This window comes from Penicillium mononematosum (genome assembly GCF_028829835.1).
Source record: "Penicillium mononematosum strain IBT 11891 chromosome Unknown utg000002l:1.0-8112719.0:1.0-8118358.0, whole genome shotgun sequence".
NCBI classification, from domain to species: Eukaryota; Fungi; Ascomycota; class Eurotiomycetes; order Eurotiales; family Aspergillaceae; genus Penicillium; species Penicillium mononematosum.
Window position 1 is genome coordinate 4,208,787 of NW_026643272.1, and position 21,699 is coordinate 4,230,485.

Here is a 21,699-nt window from a genome sequence, read left to right on the forward strand (position 1 = left end):
CGCGCTGTCCTACACATCATGAAGCGCTACATATGTCTATATCGCGTTAGACTAAGCTGTGATTTATTTCAGCCGCATTGATGTCCACGGGTCCACTCGCTCATAGTTGTGAACTGGCCAATCAGCGGTGCCCAACTCAGCCTTGGGGAGCGCTACATTTGACCCGAAGCGGTTAGACTGCGCAGCCTAAATAACCTCAACCTTGTTGTTTGGGCCTTTTTTGTCTTTTTCCTTTTCAGTGTGACACATTCTGCTTTCGTAGCCTTCTACATCATCCTCTGCACTAAATATACCCGTTCCTGAAGGCCTGCGCAGTCCGTTTTGAGATCCACGCTCCGCTTCCCCACTACGGTCTTCACCCCGCAATGCCGGGTGTTCCAACAGGTCGGGCCTGCGACGCGTGTCGCAAGCAGAAGAAAAAGGTACGTGCGATAATATTATGGCACAGAGCGCTATTCCTGATAAGATATCAAGTGCGACGAGAAACAACCTGCATGTGGACGATGCCTTCGTCTGAAAGTGAGTTGTGTGGGGTCTGGTCAGAAACGATTTCTGTTCAAAGAGCAACAATTTCTCCCAAACTCCAATCAAAGCGGCGAAAAGGCTCTCCTCTCGAGATGGAGACCAACACAGAAAGAAAAATATTCCTTTGAAATACCCCGGGCATGTCCTGGCAACAGTATGACATTGTTGACTAATTCGTTTGTCGGCGCCATAAAACGATCCACCGACCTCCGATACAATGTCTGGTGGTCGTTCGGCATTTTCCTGGAAGATGTACCCCGACGACTCGGGAGTAATGAAGCCCTCGACCGTGCAGTTGATGCGCTGACCACTGCCCACGCAAGCTTCTGCACCCGCCAACCAGTTCGGACTGAGGCGCTAGCCAAGTATTCACATGCTCTCAAAACCCTAAGAGTTTATCTAGATGACCCACTCCAGGCGAGTGCCTCCAATACACTATGTGCCGTGATGATACTTTTAATCTGCCAAGCATTCATTGGAAATCCCGCGCAAATGGTATCTGGACATGCCCAAGGGGCCGCCAGCATTCTGCACGCACGAAAGAACTTTGGGCCACGCGACGACTTTGAGCGTAAATTATTCCTCTCATTACGGGGAAGCGTGGTAAATCCTCCACAACTCCTACCATCTTCTTACACCCAGCTAATCATTCTCCCAAGTTATTCGAGGGTTTATACAACGATGCTATCGACCTCAGCCCCGAGGAGTGGGATGCCTTAGTCGAGAATGACTACGATCAAAATGAACCCGAAGGCCAAATTTTGCGATGCCTAGCACGGGCGCCAGTTTTAATGAAACGCGGCAGACGAGCCATACGTGAAGGCGAAGGTTTAACACCCTTAACAATGGAAGTCCGACCAATATACGAGAAATGCAAATTGATACTGGCCCAATTGAAAGCACGAACAGTCGAACACGAAACGCCGGAGGTCAGCACCATGACAGAAAACTTCGTGGCTAGGATCTTGCGAGCACATTATCTCCGCACCCATGGAATCGGTCTCGCAATCACAATAATTTTCAATTGCATCCTTCAGGCACTGGATCCCAGTGACTACTCCTGTATGATAGAATCAAGGTCTCTTGTTAAAGAGACGCTCGTACATGCCCAGGAGTCCAATGTGTACAGACCGGTTGGAGCAGGATACGTAATAATGTGTCTGTCGGCGGCATGGGCCGTTACTGCAGACCCCCAGCTGCGGCTAATGGTGGAAGCCACATTGATTGACTACCATGGTGATTTTGTGACCCCCGATGGTGTGAACGTAGCCCGTGAGCTGGAACGGGCGAGTGAGAACCTATGGCTGGGATCGACTGCTCGAAAACATGCAATTCCTATCCCCTGAGAATAGAGCTTTGCAAGATACCCATTTACCTTTATTATATTGTTACCAGTATTGATGCCAATTATGAAGAGCGAAGAATGAACACGAAAGGACACTAGTTCAAGTTCAATGGCGTAGACTGCAATCCGAGACCAGGGCTACTAAACAATCCACATCCATCTTTTTATCTTCAGTTTATAACTGGAACCTTTCACTCCAAGCAGATTTGAGCGACGTTATACGTAGTTGTTTGTCACGATACGGTCAATAGAGACGAATAAAAAATACACTGCCCAAACAATTTCAAGGATGAGACTGAGACTGGTATCAAGCCCTCGCTAGGGTCTTACTGAACAATGGTGACAAGAGGTGTCACTATAGTACCAAGGTGGAATACTACCTGGGCAGACTAGTAGGATGTTTCTCTTTTATTGTTCAATTGATCTATTGTATTGTTCCATGTTATTAATATAATGAAAATGAATTGATTTCTATACAGATCATAGGTTTGCCAATTCAACCTCGACAAGCCTTGCATACAAAAGTGAGAGACGCCTGACAAACAAGGCCAGCTGATAATCGGAACAATCCTCAATTGCCATTGTCTTCAGACTCTTCTATTCAATTGCGCAAATCTCCTTATCAACAGATCCCATCTGCTCAGCTTCTTCTCTCTTCCTCTACCTCGCATCTCACCTACTCATGTCTCATCTCAACTTCCTTTCTATGCTTCTCTTGGTCACTTGCCCAGTTTCCATTCATCCATCTAGTGATATTTCATCTTTGTGACAATCTTCTCTTGATCAATCCCCCGACTCTCACATCCCCCCAACTCAGCATTTTGACATTGCCTCTGGCGACAGCAACCATGTCGCTCGTTCTCCTACCCACAGAACTCCTTCTCATGATTGAGAGCCACCTGCATTTCAGAAGCGACCTCAATGCCTTTATTCGTATCTGCCCACGATTTAACCTCATTTTCGAAGACAAACTCTACCAGGACTGTCCACCACACATGCGCGACTGGATTATCCTATGGGCAGCCCAGAAAGGCCTTCATGGCACCATACGCAAGTGCCTCAGAGCCGGCTCCAAGATTTTACGACGAGACAGATTCAAGTCTCATTTGAGAGATCGCGATGCCCCCGAGGCTTTGAACGTCATCCCACGGAACCCCAAACCACACCCTTTGACTGTAGCAGCCGAAGCTGGCTCGCTGCCTTGCGTCAAACTTCTCCTCAAAAAGGGCGTCAATGCCAACTTCTTGGACGAACACTACGAAACCCCGATGAGACAGGCCGCCGGAAATGGCCATGTGGACATTGTTCAGCTGTTGCTTAACTGGGATCCTAAGGCATTCACCGGTGCTTACAAGCTACGACGACCTCTGAAGTATGCTGCGGCTCGTGGCCAATTACCTGCAATCAAAGCTCTGTTCGCTTTCCTTAAGGAGGCCCCTCGAATCCTCACTGCCAAAGACGCTGCACAGATCATCCTGTACGAGGGACTCTGGCACTGCGAAGAAAGTGTTGTCAGATATGCACTCGAAAACGGTGCTGATGTGAATGACGAAGATCCACAGTTTGTGTTCCGGTTTGCTCCTGACCTCCGTCCAGAGGAGTACCCCTTGAGACCCCGAATCAAGCTGGTCCAGTCATACAAGATGGGAGTCGCCATTGGAGGAGTCCTCACTCCTGGCTGGTCAACCCCGACACCAAATGTACTCCACGCTGCAATGATCGGTGATGATCCGAGCCTGATTGAGTTGGTCCTTGACCAAGGATTTGATATTGCTGCTCATTCTGGGCCTGTCCTGCGATACGCCATCTATCGGAGAGACGCCACAGTCATCTCTAAGTTGATGAAATTGGGGGTTACCGTGACCGCCACAATGCTTTATGACGCGATTTGTGAGCGAGATGATGAGCATTGCAAGGAGTTCATAGAGAGGATTGTAGAGGGAATTCGGGAAGAACTCAAACTCCGCCGCACTTGAACTGACTGGTACATTCGTTCTGTGCCACACTGAGAAATCAAGACACATGTCCTCAACAGATCATTTGAGCAATCGCATACTTGCCTCGCATATTTTGTGTTTTTACTTGATTTTTCCTTCTCTCTATCTTCTATCCGGAGTATGAAGATCTCAGGAGACAGCACAAGAGAACGAAAACGAAGAAAAAGAAATGCATTTGAACATTCACGATGGAATTGTCGTTAGAACCCTCTTAGTGGGAGGTTACCACAAGTTTTAATACATAATAAAAACAGGAACTAGCCCTATCATGACGAGCCCTAGAAAGGCTATCGGTTCGTTCATGTAGCAGTAGACGTTGCATGGATATACACGGATTTGATATTGGATCAATAGCCTGCGTAAGTTGTACGCACAGGTCTCATCTGTGAGATGTAGGAGTGTCTGAGACCATCCACTGACATTTACTGCATGCTATTCCTAAACCTATTCCAGTATTTTGATTGACACAGGCTTTGCGTCCTAACCCTCAGGCGATACAAGAAATTTTACCTCAGGTTGTCGCGAATCTGCCGGTTATATCGCTATAATAACTGCCTATATAAAAGAGTGAGTATCACAAAGAGTATCGTTTTATATTTGAATTGTAGACCGTAGCAGGTATATATTTGAATAAGGAAAGCGCAAGATTCTCTACCCCAGAGGTATATCGCAGCCCTAGAAGGCTAGTATGTTTCTCAATCGTACGTCAGATCCCCATTGCGAGTATCGTAGTACTCGTATGCCCGATCCCCTCATTCTGAACCTGTGAAACGACCGTAGAAGTGTTATTAGATTTCATGGCCCTGCGAAGCGGTGATCTTCCATGGGATGGCCGTGGCTCATCAACAGAGATAAACCCCCTTCTACAGTCAACCATTGCATTCATCACCAGGTGGTCCCATGACTGTTCCACAGGAACGAAAGGAGAGCCAAAGCTCCATTCCGCTCGAATCTCCGCAGTATTTCCAGCGACATCCGCCTCGAGAGGTGGTGTGTGAATTTCAACAATGATGGATCCGCCGTACGCGACATTGCGTGCGAGGCTCTCTGCATGAGCTTTTACAGCAACGGAATCGTCATCATGTAAAGAGACTAGTTTACGGATTGTTCAGCTTGACATACATTAGTTAGTATGCATAGGCGAGAGACGAACGACAGCTTTGCAGACTGTACCTCGTTCCGTTGCTGCTGTCACCAAGCCAACCTTGAAGCCAGCCAGATGATGTTGTCGAGAAACTGTCATTGGAATCATCGGACTGCTCCCAAGAGCGATGGTCGTCTTCGTTGCCTGTTAAGAATTCTCCGGATTTGATTTTCGCTTGCTTTGAACAATCAATCCAAAGATCGAAATCGACGACTTGGGTCTGTTCGCCCGCCGAGTGTGTGCCGAGTATTTGTAGGGATATATTTGGTGGAGAAACTAGCTGTGCGATCAGAGAAGCATCAGGGTTATGAATTGTGGATATCATTCTTCTTTGTTGGTTATGTCAAAGCCCGTTGAATGAATGATTTCAAACGGGGGCCCCGCTCACTTATATAATAGGAATTGGACAGAGGTGACGCGTAGTCTACGTAGGAGCCTTGCTGGCAGGGCATGCTGTATGCTTTGTAAAACAGACAAGGATATGACCAGGGCGCGGTGACTGAGTCAAAAAGCGGGACCCTTAAATTTCAGTATGTGATGGCCCCTACTGCTGATAGCCGATCGTCGATCTTAGCCAATCTAGTTACGAATAGAGCCTTGACGGGTTATGGATGTTACCGCTTATTAAATGGTATCGGAGGCGGCTATTCATGTGAACCTTTTCTCAAATACAATACATAGAGACCAGGGAATTCTAGTCTAATATCTGATTGGATAACTATTCGCGTTACTACATTTCGCGCACAATAGTGGCATTTAATGGTCTCCGTTCATTGCTGTAATGGAAGCAAGTCGATTGAATCAAGCGCAGATGGCTCTTTTCCTTGACCTGGAATTACCGGCTGCCACAAATTCACAAAATAATATAGTTCAACTACAGGACCAGATAGGTGATTAAATTGCAAACACTGCAATGAGGGGTTGAGACGTTAGCAGGGTATATATTCCTAGCGCTGTAACAATGTAGGGAAATATACGACTTAGGATAGTGACACGACGGTCAAAGAGCTCCTAGTCTAGGTACTTATTTTTTTCGTATGGAAGTTGTTGTGTAAATTTCTATATTCGAGTTTTGTATGATCAAAAACTGGTTTGTACTCTGTAGTGATGTGCAGATAAGAGGAAAGGAAAAGAGAGAAAGAAGGGGAGAGCCAACACGCTATATGCCTCAGATGCTTTCACATGTTTTGCCCCATAGGCGAATATAGAGATCAGCCAATCTTGGCTCTAAGATAATGTATATTTAGTTATGCGGTTTTAAGGGGTTCTGGAGCTGAGAGACCCTTTTTGGAAGTTTTGTGAGCCAATATATGAGCTATTAATCGGTCTTTTTATAGAACAGTGAATTGTGAGCGCGCAAGTTTACTTCTGGCTCTCCGTCAAAAGGGAGCTTAGACGGGAGAAAAGTCTGAACGTCTGGAAGTCCGGATTGTAGGAGCGTTTGCTGTAGGAAAGACAATCGACTCACTATGTACGAAAACATCTTGAAGTTTCCCTTAAACAGGAAAGGGAGACGTGCCCTTTTATGGGTTCATCGTTGATGTCACATGACATGTCTCACAAGCCGCTGATACTCAAACCCAGACCTGACTATTACAGTACTGAAAAGGAGGTATAGGGTGACCTTTGGGTCAGGTTGGTGCAAAGGCATGAGTGACAGGGTAAACAAAAATAAATCATGCCATCCCTGGTTTTTTTTTTTTTGGCCTCAAAGTCTCGCGATCGAACCACCCGTTTTTCCTTTTTCCTTTTACCCTTTTTAATCTGAGTGCCACGACGTTTTATTTCAATCATAATGATCTAATCGATAGTCACCAAAATTGTTTGTGATCTGCTTGATATTGACTGCTTTCACTGTGGAAAGCCAACAAAACCACCAAGTGTAACTAAGCTTGACTCGAGACCAACAAGAAATTTGGTCTTTATTGCACCCACTAAAAACTCCAATATTATTACATTCTTAGATGGGTAACTCCTCCTTTTGCGGTGTCGATAAGAGATCCGATGCCAAACGCCGCTACAAACTATGTTGTGGATAAGCGTAGCGATGCTGATTCTGCGACCAACTATATCGTTGACTAAGGGAGTGAACTCGGCGAGTGAAAACCTGAGAATCCCAAAGCGGGTCCCGGGTCTGTATCTTTAGGAGCATATAGGAGAAAGTTGATTACTTAGAACGCTCTTAAGTTAAGTACCTACTCGAAGGTTGGTAAGGGGCCTATCTCGCTTCAAATACTAGCAGATATAGCACCAGGTGCTAGATAAAGCCAGTTAACGGAAGATATAAGTGGGTAGGCTTCCATAGAACCCATTTGGGTCGAAAGCTCATAACCCAGGTCCAACCCAGACCTAGTGACTAGGGCCGCAGAAAACCCAGTTTGGGCCCATTTTCTATATAAATAGGGGCCTTAGCGGTCATAGACCAGCTAAATAAGCCAAATTATACATATAACTAGCGTGTTTGCATAGTTTGTAATCTAGTTTGGGGCCCCAGACCTACCTAGGACCACCTAGGTAGGTTACCTAGTCAGACCCAGACCTGCGCGACCCAAAACCTAATCCAAACTGGGTTGGGTCTGGGTTTTACCAGATCTTGTGGCAGACTATAAGTGTGGGTGATAGATTTCATAAGCTTAGACAGCCCTGGAGGATGTTTTTGGAAATTGTCCCCTATAATAGGCTAGTACGCCGGAACTAGGGTTTGAAGCGATATAGTAGTGCTAGCTATAGAGGAAGCCCTATTTTGGGAGAGAAATCCTTACCGCGAAGAGACATCACGGATGTTTGACATTACATTGTCTGATGCCTGAACACCTGACCATAGTGCAGTTTGTTCATGCTTTGTCCATACTACAAACTTAGACTCAAACCCCAGTTATTTCCTGCTCCCTTTCTCAATTTTTACCCAACCCTCATCATCTCTCGTTTTCCATCAGACCCCTCAGCTGAAAATTCACGTCCCCAGCTAGCCTCATCAAGAGCCTTTCTTGAGTGAGAGCCTGACAATATGTCGTCCCTGTATCTTTCCGGGAACACATCGGAGACTGGCGAGCATATGAAGCTTGTGAAGGGTGACGCTGATGCCTCCAGAACGTCGGGATTCAAAATCACCCGCTTGGAAGAGGAGCTCATAACGGCACCCCTATTCTCACTCTCCGCTTGTGAGTCTTTGGATACCGACCGCCCGGATAGCCAGCAAACTCTCGACGGAGACCCAACGTACCCGCAGTATGGACTGCTCGGTCTGCGCAATCGACCTAACAGCAACCCACCGGCACAAGACGACCTTGTGTACGCCAACGTGTCAGCACCTTGGTCTGCATTCATCTGCGGCAGTCAAGGAAGTGGCAAGAGTCATACCCTGTCCTGCCTGCTGGAAAATGCATTGATCTCATCCTCCCCTGCCGGGAAGCTATCTTCACCTCTGGCTGGACTGGTTATTCACTATGACAAGTTCACAGCCTTTTCCAGCACCCAGCTGTGCGAGGCGGCCTATCTTCACTCCTCAGGCATTCCTGTCAGGGTTTTGGTCTCCCCGACAAATTACCTTGCCATGAAACAGGCATACATAACACTGGCAGGGGGTTCCAAAATGCTCAAGGTTGAGCCATTGTATCTGCCCCAGAAGGATCTCAACATTAGTATGATGAAGACCCTGATGGGAATCGGTAACAGGATGGAGCAGCCCCTTTACATCGAGGTAGGTCAACATTCCTGTCATCTAGGCTGACAATGTCCTAATAAACCATTCACATAGGTTGTCATGAAGATCCTTCGGGACATGGCTATAGCCAACCAGGGGAAATCAGGCTTCAACTACAGCGCATTCAAACTTCTTCTGCAACGTGAACAATTCCTGAAAGGCCAGCTTATGCCTCTTAACATGCGCTTGGAGGTTCTCGAATCATTCTTTGAGCCTGGATCTGTCCCTGGTGCAAATACAGATAAGTCAAAGCAACACAATGCCGATAATGTCTGGAAGTTTCCTCCTGGCACTTTGACAATAATCGATTTGAGCTGCCCGTTCGTTGGCCAAGAAGATGCATGCGCGCTATTCAACATCGCAGTCTCCTTGTTCTTGAAGAATCGCCATGATACGGGTCGCATCATTGCTCTTGATGAAGCGCACAAGGTTCCTGGACTTCCCCGATTTTTTTGACTCATCTATGTTATTATGCTCACACTTTGTTTGATTATAGTTTATGACTTCAACTTCACCGGAAGCCGCCGATCTGACGGATACACTGCTGTCTGTTGTCCGCCAGCAGCGACATCTAGCCGCGCGAGTGTTGATAGCAACACAGGAGCCGACTCTTGCACCGGCACTGCTTGAGCTTTGCAATGTGACTATTATCCATCGATTCTCATCGCCGGCTTGGTTCAAGGCTATCAAGTCACACATTGCGGGAGCTGGGATTGAGGGACTTGGTCCGAACAACACGGCTTCGTCGACGATCTTTCGCAAAATTGTTCGTCTGCCGACTGGGGAGGCATTGGTATTTTGTCCAACAGCGCTGTTGGACATCGCAAAGCACAACGATCAGGAAGATAAGGAGCTTTCAAGTGATACCTCTTCCAGTCGGCCAGATACTCCTGATGGCCCGTCCTCTGCAGAGAGCACTCAGATTGCGACGACCGACTCGGACTCCCAAGATGAGCCTCCTTTTCATCGCGTCGTTCAGCTCGGAACGTCATATGCCCACATTCGAGTGCGGAATAGGATCACCGTTGACGGTGGTCGCAGCGTGCTCGAGCGTTAATGTCTCCGCTAGGTTGGAGTGCAGATGCAAAGCGCATTTACCGTGCATGAAAATTCCCCGCTATGGGTTGAAGTATCTAAAAGGTGGATTTCTGCGTGCTACCTACAAGTGACAGGTGATCAGAACGGTCTTTCGAATTTTGTGATGTTCATTGTATGCAGGCTTTTTCCTGCATCTACTGTGTACAATAGAAATCCTGATAATTCACAGTCTGTTCGTAAGACGATTAACCTACCATAACTGTACCCTGTTTTCCTTTTAGATTACATTGCACATTCCACGTCATATTTGAGATTTGGTAGAATGCTGACGACGACTCTCGACTCCATATAACCAAACAGAGCCTATTGAGATCAGTAGGTTAGACAAGATGCACTGCAAAGCCAAACGCAGGCCCGACAGTGGTGGAAGTGTCGGAGAACACAAACAGATGCTTGAGACCGAACGGGGACTCTTTGTTACAGTCAAGACAAGAATTTATCCCGACAAGGGACCTGGATATTATTCGTACTATTTTAATATTTCCTAGGAATTGTCCAATGAGTGCTGTTCCGACCTTGTGTGCTTCGTGCAACTCCCTATGTACTCCAAGACCTCCTAGGCAACCATTTTGAAATCTCAGAGCCTTTCTGGAGGCTAGATTGCCTTTTAACTGGTAAATCTAAAATATGGGAAGTCAATTGCCATCTCTATCTTATTTTCGTGGACCGGGAGCTGGGTTGAAATGTGAAACACCTGTTCCCTTGGCTTTTTGTCCTACTTATGCTCATAAGGACCAATACTTCCGGTGTGCTTAGACCTTTCGGAGTTATTGTCCAACATTTAATAAGTTATGGAGTGTAATAAAAGCCAATGATCATAAAATAGTTGGATCGAATAAGCTGTCGGTGTGTCCATGGCCCCAGCCGTGGAAGAATATATATTTTCATATAAGCTTAATTGATATATGATAATTGATCCAAATGGAAGCTCTGGGGTATTTTTATAGCCACAGAATTGTTGCACTATAGACAAAGAACGCTTTAAAAGAGCTAGTTATCTCATAAACCTCTGGCATTCGGCATCGAGTCTAAACGGGCCGCAGTCATCCTAGGGGTCCCGTGCCCTAGGCAATTACTATGATTGCGCCGAGTATATTAACAGGTAATGTATCATAAAATCTATCTTTTCATTGCGATACGCACAGGAACTATGACGCGCGGCTGGTCGAAATCGGAGACGTTGTACATCATGGATTGAGTCGATGGAAAATTTCCATCTGGGCTGAAAATGAAGTTGCAAGCTACAGGATCAACAGTTCTTCCTCTGAATCCCTTTTGACTACAGCACAGTAGTGAATTTACATCACGGGGACTAGAGAACTTGGTCTCGCCTAACTATTTTGTACTCCGACACACATCTGGGAGCACGAGGCGCGATGGATCAAGGCACCACGGCAATCGGCCCAAAAATAAAGATGGCCATTGAAATTTGAGAAGGCCCTGTGAGAGATACAGCCTCCTGCAACTGTCATAGGGACTATAAAATATCAAGTTCCCGTCTTATATCGCCCCTGACTTTGATTTCCTACAACCTCAGGAATATTATATCGTGGCCCGACCCTCGAAGGTTGACAACTATCTCCTCGAATTACTTCACCTGATATTGATTACCGAAGTCAATCAACATGCGGATTAACATTATCTCTCTAGTGGCTCTGGCTGCTACAGCTGCAGGTATGGCACTTTGTCCAGGGGAATACGACTAAGTCTAATAACCGTTAAATTAGGTCTCACTGTCACCTCCCCACGGATGGGTGAGAAGATTGATCCCGATATGCCCCTTACTATCAAGTGGCAGGCTGTCTCGTAAGTTACTAGTCTGACACGCTTAGCAACATTTAGAAAAACTGACGATTTGCTAACTAAATCCAAAATATCAATAGGACCGACCCAGAGACCTTTAGCATCGAACTGGTCAATCAGAATGTCTACCCTCCGACAACAACGATTGTGGCACAAGATATAGACTCTTCTAAGGGCTCCTACACTGTCAACGCAAAGACTTTCACAGATGTGGATGATGGGTAGGTCCAATTCGATTGCATTGCCTTTTGAGCTACTGACTTGATAATCAATCTAGAAAGGGATATCAGATCAACTTCCTCTCTCCGACCAGTGGCATTCTGGCTCAGTCTCAGCAATTCAAAGTCACTGAGCCTGGTGATATTGCTAGTGCTAGTGCTAGTAGCTCTGGTAAGGAAACCAGCTCTGCGCTTGAAACTTCGTCTGCCTTGCTTTCTTCCACCGCGTCGACTAGTGATCTCACTTCTTCGATTCCTTCTTCCTCGACTGCTTCCTCTTACCTGTCTTCGACTACTCACTCCTCCATCAGTGCGTCTACCCCTACCTCGTTCTATTATTCTACTGCTTCATCTTCTATTTCTACCCCTACAACATCTTCTTCTATAAGCTCGTCTGCAAGTGCGTCTACCTCTTCCATTTTCTCCTCTCTCGCTTCAGCCTCCACCTCCACACCTGAAGGATCCTCTTATTCCCTTTTAACTTCCTCAACCCTGGCATCTACAACTTCTTACACTACGACCCTGTCTTCTACCATGACGCTTACCACTCCTCGTTCTTCCTCAGTCTCTTCTACACCTACACTAGCAACTTCCTTCTCAGTATCTGCTATATCTAGCCCTTCAACTTCATCTTTCATTACAGCAACTTCATCCTCTATTATATCCACCTCTGCTACCCCGATTACTTCTTCTTCCATTACCGCGTCTTCTATCTCACCTACTACATCCACCCATCTTTCTACCTCGACTTTCACATCAAGCACTATTTCCTCTACCATGTCTCCTTCTACCCACATATCCACTACCCCTGGTTAGTAAAGGCTGGCTTCCGAGACAGCATTTTGCTTTTCACCCACTACATTAAGGAAACAGAGACTAACTATATCCATAGAATTGACCTCAGCTTCAATGACTTCATCGACCAGCATGTCTACCGCAACCCATTTGAGCACTACTTCGACCACCACTCGCAAGTCGACTTCAACTACAACCTCCAGTGCCACGGAGTCTGCCAGTACAACTACAAACGCTGCTGCCATCCTCATGCCCCCTGCTGGTAGTGTTCTCCTCGGTCTGTTGGCTCTGGTCCTTTGAATCCCGATATCGGTCATTCGTGATTCGGCTCTCGGCAACTGTCCAGTTGGACATTGGATATATGAGTTGGAGATAGTTTCGGGTATCTGTGGTAGTTCCTTTCGATAAAGTCTACTATCTGTTGAAGCCATTGTGGAAGTGGGGTTATTTGACTAGTGATGATTTATTGTGTTTGACGATGTTGATGTTGATGGTTTGGTCTATGGACTTATGATATGCCCCTTACATTAATGAGAAATGCGATAATGCTATATCTTTTATATTTTTGGGACTATAAATGCATTCAGGCAATGAAATTATGCTCACTTATTCCGCCGCGAAATCTTCTCCAGGACTGACCTGACAATATCCTTCACAGGCCCATGCTCTCCTCCAATTTGGTCGATCCGCTTCTCAAGATTGTCCAACTCAGTCATCTCAAAGTCCATGAATGCGCCCTCATATCTACCTGACAAAAGACATCCTTCGCCCTGGCTTCTTTCCCAATGTCCGGCCTTCCGTAGCAGAGGCTGAGCATAGCCTTCTGCTCGGAGCTAGAGAGCTCAAAGGCCGTCAGGGCTATCCACGAGGATTTGTTGTCTCGAATGTCCGTTCCAACCTTTCCCGTAGCCTTCGATTCCCGAACACATCAAGGTAATCGTCCTGGACTTGGAAATACCATCCCATGCCAAGCAGAACTTCCCGCGCAATTTCCATATTCTGCCCAGTCGCGCACTGGAGGTACCGCAGGGCCAGCGCGACGGGGAGATAGAAGCTATAGAATGCAGCCTTATTCTCCGCTGTGAATTCATACCGCTCCATTGTCATCTCAGCAAGACTGCATTTATTGCTAGTCGTCATATCAGCGAGTTGGCCCAGCTCCGTTCGTAACGCAGCCTCGTGAAATAGCTCCACCAGCTGACCGTAGTCCGGATGATCCCCGAAATACTGGCGCAGGAGCACCATGATGGACGACTTGATGAGACACGCATCGTTAACGGCACTGAGCCCGACACCGTCCCGGCGGTACTGGATGCATCCATGATATCGTCCCAGATCAAGTACGCGGCCTGAAAGAACTTGGTCAGCCAAGCGAGAATACTTAGATGACGAATTTCGATCACGGTCAAGGGGCGGGGTAGTAGGAGATGGCCGGTGTCGAGGACGATAAAAGACATGCAAGCCACATTCGCAGCTAAAGACGACGGCAGCATCCCGCTGAACGAGTTTTTCCGGGGCGACCTGGTCTTTATCGTGATGAACTCCCTCACGGGCATTGTCGGCAACTGGAACCAGTCAGACTAGTCCGCGCCCACAGGCTTCCAGTCAACTCTCATTCACCGTCGTCACACAGAATGCCGCCGTTGGCAGCATCATAAACCCTGGAATCATCACTAGCGTCGGCTACATTTCACGTAAAGGGGCCGACCTAGCCCAGCATGTCAGCAACACCGTCGGGTCCCTCCTGCTCTACGAGATGGCATCAACCAAGTCTCATCAGAGGTAAGTCCAAATCGCACAGCTATAACAGGCGAGGCGCGGGTTCCCGTATGTGTGTAGTTTCGTTCGGGTGTAAACATTCTTTAACTAAAGGTCATTATCAGAATCAAGAACACGCATCGAGTGTCAGACATTATCGGGAAAATATGTATAGATTGGTAAAGTAATATTGACATGAAAAGATATCATAGGTGTTAAAAGAAGAAAAAAATAGCCACGCTGAAAACTGACCGCCCCGATTGGTAACCTCCAGGGCTTCCAATATTGCTGAATCGATTTTGATTACCTGGTACATCAAGTACGGAGTTTCGAGTCATCCTGTACCAGAAAAGTATACGGTAAGCCCTCAAATGGAGCATCATGACTTGACGACGCTGTCGCTGGGTCGATGCCAAGTGCGGATATGGCCTGTGTCAAAATGTTAGTATTATTCGGTCTCGAAAACCTCGTTATACACACCTTCAAGGGAGGAAGTCATGATGCAATCTTTCTGGAAGCCAAGCCAGCAGGTGGGATCTTCGCCAACGATTTTGGACTACGGAGCAGTTAGTTTTCTGAAGCTGTAAATCTGGGCATGAATCAATGCTTACCATGATCGGGGGCAAAAGAGCTGTTCGAGACCTCGGTTCCACGGGGTGACTCATCTGTTCGATATCTTCGCTGGACTTAGCGGTTCCATTAGAGTCTGAGCGCATACGGTTGTCACCGCTGTCTGCACGGTGGCGGTTGGCAGTTTGCGAATTTGGCACTACAATGCTAGATCGATTTCGAGTTGAAGCTTGATGTGCCCGAGGGCGATGGAGCATGCCAACGCTGAAATCCCACAAGAGGAGGCGGCAGTCGTCGCCGACGCTGCCGAACCGGTATGTCTTCTGGTCACAACGCCAGGGGTCGAATGCTACACACGAAACCCAGGAGTTGTGTCCTTGGCATCTGGCGACAACCTTGCGCTCGGGGAAAGACCAAATCGTCAGCAAGTCATCCTGGCCTCCGGTTACGATGTATTTGCCATCCGGCGACCAGCAGACACAGATCAGGCCCCCATAGTAGCTGCGGAATATATCCAGGACCCTAGAAATTGTTAGATGGGAATTGTTCGGTTCTCTCAACATAGGCCTAACTTACTCCTCTTTCAAGTAATCCATGAGCCGCAACGACCCATCTTCAAGAACCACGGCCAGATGCCTTTGATCCGGCGAAAAGGAGAAGCTTGAAATTTTCTGGTTCGCCATTTTCCAAAATGAGACCGGGTTGGTCTTCTGGTTTTTGGAGTTCACAGACTTGAGGATTTCCAATGGTAATCGTCCGACCTCTTGTTCGGAATGGCCGTTCGCCTCGGGAGTGAAAAGGGCATCCTCCTTCTCCTTGTCGTACACGACCAGCACACCGTTCGCATGGGATGCTATGAACAGGTTCTCAGACCCAGGAAGCCATTTTATGTGAGTGACGGGGGAGGAGTTAATCACGCCATTTTTGTTGATCCGAGCGTACTTCTGCGACATGGGCTCATACCAAATAATGTCGCCTGCAGAAGATCCCATCACAATGTCCAAATGCGATGATGTCTTGGTGACTTCGTTTATATCGTGACAGAGCATGTGCGCCTTGGTGAAAAGCACCTTCGTAAGATGCTCCTCCTTTGTAGGCGAACTAAGGTCGAGCCATTGGAATGCTCGGTTGATATTCGCAAAGGCAAAAACACCGTTCCAGTCACGATCCCCCAATCGCTTGGCAGATGTCTCGTGTGTGATGACTCGGGACACGAATGAAGAACTGCTCTTGATGATGTTGTTCTTGGGCTTCCTTCGCTTCGATGCGTCCTTTGCTGCGACAGGTGGTGCCGCAAGTGCGGGGTTTCCGTCCCCGAATTGGGGAGCTGTAACAACCGACTTCAAGAAAGTCGGAGGCTTCTTTCGAGCGTCAAGGGTAACAAGAGATAGCTTTACGCCGGTGGTCGGGGGTGTGGGTAGCGTCGCAAGAGGGTTCGGGTTTATGATAGGAGCTTCGGATGGGTGGGGAGGCGGTGTTGCGAGGAGAAGATCATCCTGGAGGATGTACGTTCCTGTCGCAATATAAAACGTAAGCTATCTCGGAGATCTTGAAGCAATCGATATATATAGGGACATCAGCGATCGCTGCGCACACATACCCTCGCCAACTTGCAATGGACACCCATTCTCCGGGTGGGTAATAGTATTATTCGTTTCCACAACAGGGACTGCCATACCATTCGCCGCCCCCGCCGCATAGGCGACAGGGATGGTATAGCGCGGAGGGGGGGGGGGAGGACGCTGCTGCTTGTGTCAGCAAATGAAGTGATTATCTGGTACCTGAGAGCAATGCAATTCTCTCAAATTACGTTGGTGATGAGAACACAAGGCTCATATTAAAAAGAGTAAGTGGGAAAGCAGAGAAAGTGTGTGCTTACAACATGATTAGTCGTCACTCGTACAGGCGCAATTTGAACTCGGGCTGAGATCTGGTGTGACCAACAGCGCAACCTTGGATCCCGATAAGGCAAATGCGCAAACTTTGCTGTACTTTATGCAATCTTTCCTCTTCCAGTCTTCCAAGGTTATATACCGATACCCCCAAGCTCTTATGTGCTGGAAATGGTGATGGACAGGTTGCAGAATATGGTCGGGGGCGACAGCGAGTAGAGGTGCGCAATAAGCCCGATAAGCACAGATGTATATATGTATGTACTTGATATGATGTATATAACGATATCAGGGTTCGAGGTTTGGAGGTTAGAGGTTGGATTCGAACAAGTCGAGACGCGAGGAGAGGATCAGCAAGGGAAATGATGTCCGGGGTAACGTTCGAGCGGAGAACAAACCGCGTGCCTGGCGGGGACCCGGCTTAACTCCGGCTGAGCCGATGTGCCTGACTAAGTATCGTACTCGATTGAGATAATTCCGTAGATGTATTGAGATCATTTTACATTTATTTGCACATTAAATTAACTGGGGTATGGTACAGAACATGAAGAAGACCTTAATTGCCGCTCCCAACTCGTCGCCATATCATCACTGCGGCAGCACCTGCACAAACCACCGCTCCAAGGGCAATTCCCCACGACATCCATTTACCCTCCACATCCTCTTCACTGCGCGGGAAAGCGGTGCTGGGCTCCATGGCAGCCTCGGCAATATGGACAAACACCTCCTGGATGGAACTCCACGTTACACTCACATGGAGCGGCGGACTAGGCATGTTCAGCATAGCCGTGTATTCATGAGGTTGGTGCTCGGCTCGCTGCGTCGTCCGATCTAAATCGGCCTTAAGGGCAATGAACACACTCGGGAGCTCCTCCAGGTGAGGATATTTCGCCAACAATGCAGGGATGTACGAAAATGAGTCCGGATCCGAGGAATCGTATGTGTACGCAATCACGTCGCACTGATCCAGCAGTTTGGACTGGTTCTCCAGCAAAGCGGGCTCCAGCTCCCCAAGTTCATCCAAAATCAGGTAGCACTGTTTCCCTCCCGGAAGCTCCACCGTGTTCACTGCGGTGCGTGGTTGGATGGTAGGGTGGTAGGTAGTGCTAAATCCGCGGGAAAGAAGTGCATCGAGCAGGGCCGATTTTCCAGATCCAGGGGCTCCCAGAACATGGCATTGGACAACATTTCGTCCAACACGGCCCGGGCGGCGACGTTTTCTTCGTGGGCGTGTAACCTTCAACGCGGCAGTAATAGATTGATCGCTTTGGTCAGAGGGCTCAAAGCCCAGGTATGCCAAGTATTCGAGGGTAGTTTTGGGAGACAGGAAAGTAGTCATACTCCACTGAGCAAGCCATCCTTGCAGTGTTACATGCCCTGCCTCATTGCGGACTGTGGATGATGGGAACGAACTGTCCACCCATGACGCAGGCAAGCCCGGGGTAGGGGCAAACAAGGATGCAAGTTCGGCTTCATTCAATCCCCCGTCATTATCCTTATCAGATAGAAGAAAGAGATTCACAAAGAATCGATAGCCTTCGGGTGATAGTTCGGCAGAAGCGTACGGCGGTACTTCGAACTTCGGGTGTAGGAATTTCTCTTGCAGGGAGAGATTATCCGTGTACTGGAACGCCCGCAAGATGATCCAGACTGTTTCATGTCGCCCTTTCTCCGAATACAATTTGTTCAGATGAATGAACCCTTTGCAGTCAATGCCTGACTCCGTAACTGAGTCCGGATAGGCTTTTTGAATGGTGTCTTTGATGTGATTGAGATCCGCTTCGTTCAACGGTTTGGAAAAGCACCGGATTTGGAAATCCTTGAGCTCCTTATCTGATAGATACCCATCGCGATCTTTGTCACAGAGATAGAATATCCTTTGTAAAGCTGCCACCGCAGCGGGCTTCAAAGCCGCCTCCTTGGAATCGAACAGTGGCGCGATCGGGTGCGTGACAGCCTTTTGGCAAACGAAGAAGGCTTCGTTAACATTACGGTGCTCCCGGGCACTCGTACGTATACAAGAGTCAATTTCCTTAAACTCTGCCATCAAAGGAAGCATCTCCTCCTCAACCACTCGCGTCTCACTATGACCAGTCGCCAGGTCGGACTTGTTGGCACAAAGGACTACCGGGACATTGACGCCCAACGAGCGGAAGTATGGCAACCAGAACAGAGCTACCCGTTCATAGCTGTAGTGGTCGGAATATACGAGGAGAATCACGTTGCACTTCCGTATCTCTCGCGCGAGATTGTTCCGTTCCTGGGGAAGGGCCGAGGTGTCGACGACGGTCGTGGTGGTGACATTTTCAGGGGTCCCGAGGGTAGGAGGGATGGTAATTTTGGGGAGGACTGGTTGGATTTTGTTCGTAACAAACACACCTTTGACGAGCGAGGTGATGAGACTGGACTTGCCAGTGCCCTCGTCGCCGCAAACGCAGATGCGAACTGGACGAATTGGCCTGTCAGCGGTTTTTCTGGGGGTGGGACACATAGATAACATACCTGATGCCATTTTCGCGTCTAGCGAGTCAGATATTGATCATAATCTCACCATGACCTTGCACTCACGAAGTGTATGGAGGTGGACAAGTTCCGAGGTTCCCAAGGTTGATTCCGGATGAGACAATCGCGATGCGATAACAGGTCTTGGCACCTCCAGGGCTGAGACATCTGCAAGTATGTATGCTATACTATGGCTATACGCATGTTCCTCTACACATCAGGAGACTATTGATTTGGTTATAATCTCTTTATTCTCGTTATCTTTTTCCTTTTTAATCCATTGTTAAGAAACTCCCAATCTGCCAAGCAACCTTCGTCTCGCTCAGCCACTATTAAACACGGAGCCAAGAGACCCCATGATTGCCCAGATACGTGAGATATCAAGGGCTAGCAATCCTTGAGGAGATTTGATCTCCAATTGACTATCTAACTTCTTGAAAGTATCTCCAACATTGCACTGTACCTAGTATTCGATTGCAGTCTTGGAGTGCTGCGAGGTACATCTTGAGCCTCCCACGAACCGGCGTCCCGCATTCGCCGTCATCAGGCCCACACTGACTAACCGTTACCCTCGAAACCCGTAGACATCAACAGCTCCTTATTTCCCCCCATTTCTCCCTCCCCAGTTTTCGTTTGTCTACCTCGATAATCATACAAGATGGGTTTCGGGATTCACAATCCGCTGCCCGCGTCTATGAGCAGTAGGTTTCATTCATCTCCAAAGCCCACTTCCCCGCAGTCGTGTGCGGCATATCCGGCTGACAGTGGATTCTCTCTTAACAGGCGAGTGCAAGAAGGCTGCAAAGATCTTGACTTCGTTCGTTGATCCTAGGCAATCATTCGGCCCCGACAAGGTCATTCCCCCAGAGATTTTGGCCAACGCAAAGGTAAGACACTCATTATTCTCCGGTTGCGAAGATCCATGGCTAACGGACCTATTTTCCTTAGGGTCTCGCAGTTCTCACAGTTCTCAAGGCCGGTTTCCTAGGCTCCGGTCGATTTGGCTCCGGTATCGTTGTCGCTCGTCTTGGCGATGGGTCCTGGTCGGCTCCATCAGCCATTGCGACTGCAGGTGCCGGAATTGGAGGACAGATCGGGTTTGAGTTGACCGACTTTGTTTTCATTCTCAATGATGCCGCTGCTGTTCGCACATTCTCCCAAGTGGGAACACTGACGCTGGGTGGCAATGTATCGCTCGCTGCTGGACCGATTGGCCGAAATGCCGAGGCGGCTGGCGCAGCCAGTACCAAGGGCGTTGCGGCCGTCTTCTCCTGCTCGAAAACCAAGGGTCTCTTCGCCGGTGTCAGTTTGGAAGGCAGTATGCTGGTCGAACGCAAGGATGCGAACGAGAAATTGTACCGCAGTCGAGTCACCGCCAACCAACTCCTCACGGGCAGCATTCGCGCCCCGCCGGCCGCCGACGCTCTGATGCGCGTGCTGAACTCCCGTGCATTCCAAGGCAATGCGCGGGCCTATGGTGACTCCATGTACAATGACATTCCTGTCTATGACGACAGCCATGACGATGTGGTCTGGGAGGGACGCAAGGGCGATGCCTACGGTCAAGGTACCCATCGTGCTCGATCCAACACCAATGATTATGATTATGACTACCGCGACAAGCCCCGCCGCGCGAATACCTGGGCTGATGATGTTTATGATCAACCTGCCTCGGGCCTTGGTCGTTCCGCGACAACCCGGTCCCCTGCCGGTGATGCATTTGATAGCTATGGGCGCAACCGGAGCAACACTGCGCCATTCGAGGAGGACTATGTCTATTCGGATCGCAGACCTACCCGTCCAACCGCCCCTAAGCCAGTCTTCCAACAAAAGACTGGTGCAGCCCAGTTGCGATCAGACCAGGCCGTTGCCCTTTTCACATTCGATGCGGATCAGGAGGGTGACCTTGGATTCAAAAAGGGTGAAATTATTACCATAATGAAGCGGACAGACAAGGCGGAAGACTGGTGGACTGGTCGCATTGGTGATCGCGTGGGCATCTTCCCCAGGTAAGAACTTATTCCTTCCACTTTCTAGAATTGGCGGCTAATTTACTCGCAGCAACTATGTTGAGGCCTCTTAGGTCGATACGATTCCAATGCTGGTCCATCTGGCAAACTGTGATGAACTCTTGATGCACATTTCTCCGGGACTTGATGAACATACGTCCCCCAACTCTTGCCCTACATATATCCTGGTGTATACGGATTCGTCAAATGCTTGTCTCTTCCATTCTTTCTTTTATTTACGTTAAAGTTGTTGGTGTCATTCACATTCTTCAGCGTGGAGTTTCTCGTTCTCATGTTCTCATGCCTTTTTTTTTTTTCCTTTTTCCTTCTTCTTCTACTT

At 48.2% G+C, this 21,699-nt stretch overlaps 9 protein-coding genes across 9 annotated transcripts; 5 read left to right on the top strand and 4 right to left on the bottom strand.

The window, feature by feature from the left end:
- Positions 1 to 365: 365 nt before the first annotated feature.
- N7519_003385 (Zn(II)2Cys6 transcription factor domain-containing protein) lies at positions 366 to 1,871 on the top strand (the record flags this gene model as incomplete). Its single annotated transcript, XM_057290163.1, has 3 exons — positions 366 to 422; positions 475 to 1,128; positions 1,185 to 1,871. 3 exons carry the CDS (start codon positions 366 to 368, stop codon positions 1,869 to 1,871), a joined length of 1,398 nt encoding a protein of 465 aa, XP_057151365.1.
- Positions 1,872 to 2,718: 847 nt separating this feature from the next.
- N7519_003386 (ankyrin repeat domain-containing protein) lies at positions 2,719 to 3,846 on the top strand (the record flags this gene model as incomplete). The annotated part of the gene is made up of 1 exon (XM_057290164.1): positions 2,719 to 3,846. One exon carries the CDS (start codon positions 2,719 to 2,721, stop codon positions 3,844 to 3,846), a length of 1,128 nt encoding a protein of 375 aa, XP_057151366.1.
- Positions 3,847 to 4,573: 727 nt separating this feature from the next.
- N7519_003387 (uncharacterized protein) lies at positions 4,574 to 5,336 on the bottom strand (the record flags this gene model as incomplete). Its single annotated transcript, XM_057290165.1, has 2 exons — positions 4,574 to 4,959; positions 5,021 to 5,336. 2 exons carry the CDS (start codon positions 5,334 to 5,336, stop codon positions 4,574 to 4,576), a joined length of 702 nt encoding a protein of 233 aa, XP_057151367.1.
- A 2,682-nt stretch (positions 5,337 to 8,018) lies between these two features.
- Positions 8,019 to 9,771, top strand: N7519_003388 (uncharacterized protein; the record flags this gene model as incomplete). The annotated part of the gene is made up of 3 exons (XM_057290166.1): positions 8,019 to 8,711; positions 8,769 to 9,143; positions 9,211 to 9,771. The coding sequence occupies 3 exons, from the start codon at positions 8,019 to 8,021 to the stop codon at positions 9,769 to 9,771; spliced, it is 1,629 nt and encodes a 542-aa protein (XP_057151368.1).
- A 1,666-nt stretch (positions 9,772 to 11,437) lies between these two features.
- N7519_003389 (GPI anchored serine-threonine rich family protein) lies at positions 11,438 to 12,894 on the top strand (the record flags this gene model as incomplete). The annotated part of the gene is made up of 6 exons (XM_057290167.1): positions 11,438 to 11,486; positions 11,540 to 11,618; positions 11,696 to 11,836; positions 11,893 to 11,959; positions 12,145 to 12,233; positions 12,477 to 12,894. The coding sequence occupies 6 exons, from the start codon at positions 11,438 to 11,440 to the stop codon at positions 12,892 to 12,894; spliced, it is 843 nt and encodes a 280-aa protein (XP_057151369.1).
- Positions 12,895 to 13,230: 336 nt separating this feature from the next.
- Positions 13,231 to 14,487, bottom strand: N7519_003390 (Farnesyl pyrophosphate synthase; the record flags this gene model as incomplete). Its single annotated transcript, XM_057290168.1, has 5 exons — positions 13,231 to 13,461; positions 13,556 to 13,977; positions 14,032 to 14,193; positions 14,249 to 14,311; positions 14,382 to 14,487. 5 exons carry the CDS (start codon positions 14,485 to 14,487, stop codon positions 13,231 to 13,233), a joined length of 984 nt encoding a protein of 327 aa, XP_057151370.1.
- A 278-nt stretch (positions 14,488 to 14,765) lies between these two features.
- N7519_003391 (WD40 repeat domain-containing protein) lies at positions 14,766 to 16,704 on the bottom strand (the record flags this gene model as incomplete). The annotated part of the gene is made up of 5 exons (XM_057290169.1): positions 14,766 to 14,815; positions 14,867 to 14,942; positions 14,998 to 15,478; positions 15,533 to 16,469; positions 16,557 to 16,704. Coding segments are annotated over 5 exons (1,692 nt in total), but the record flags the coding sequence as incomplete, so codon positions are not given.
- Positions 16,705 to 17,404: 700 nt separating this feature from the next.
- Positions 17,405 to 19,360, bottom strand: gem1 (ERMES complex Ca(2+)-binding regulatory GTPase GEM1; the record flags this gene model as incomplete). Its single annotated transcript, XM_057290170.1, has 2 exons — positions 17,405 to 19,293; positions 19,351 to 19,360. The coding sequence occupies 2 exons, from the start codon at positions 19,358 to 19,360 to the stop codon at positions 17,405 to 17,407; spliced, it is 1,899 nt and encodes a 632-aa protein (XP_057151372.1).
- Positions 19,361 to 20,008: 648 nt separating this feature from the next.
- Positions 20,009 to 21,433, top strand: N7519_003393 (SYLF and SH3 domain-containing protein; the record flags this gene model as incomplete). Its single annotated transcript, XM_057290171.1, has 4 exons — positions 20,009 to 20,051; positions 20,134 to 20,237; positions 20,299 to 21,359; positions 21,412 to 21,433. The coding sequence occupies 4 exons, from the start codon at positions 20,009 to 20,011 to the stop codon at positions 21,431 to 21,433; spliced, it is 1,230 nt and encodes a 409-aa protein (XP_057151373.1).
- Positions 21,434 to 21,699: the final 266 nt, after the last annotated feature.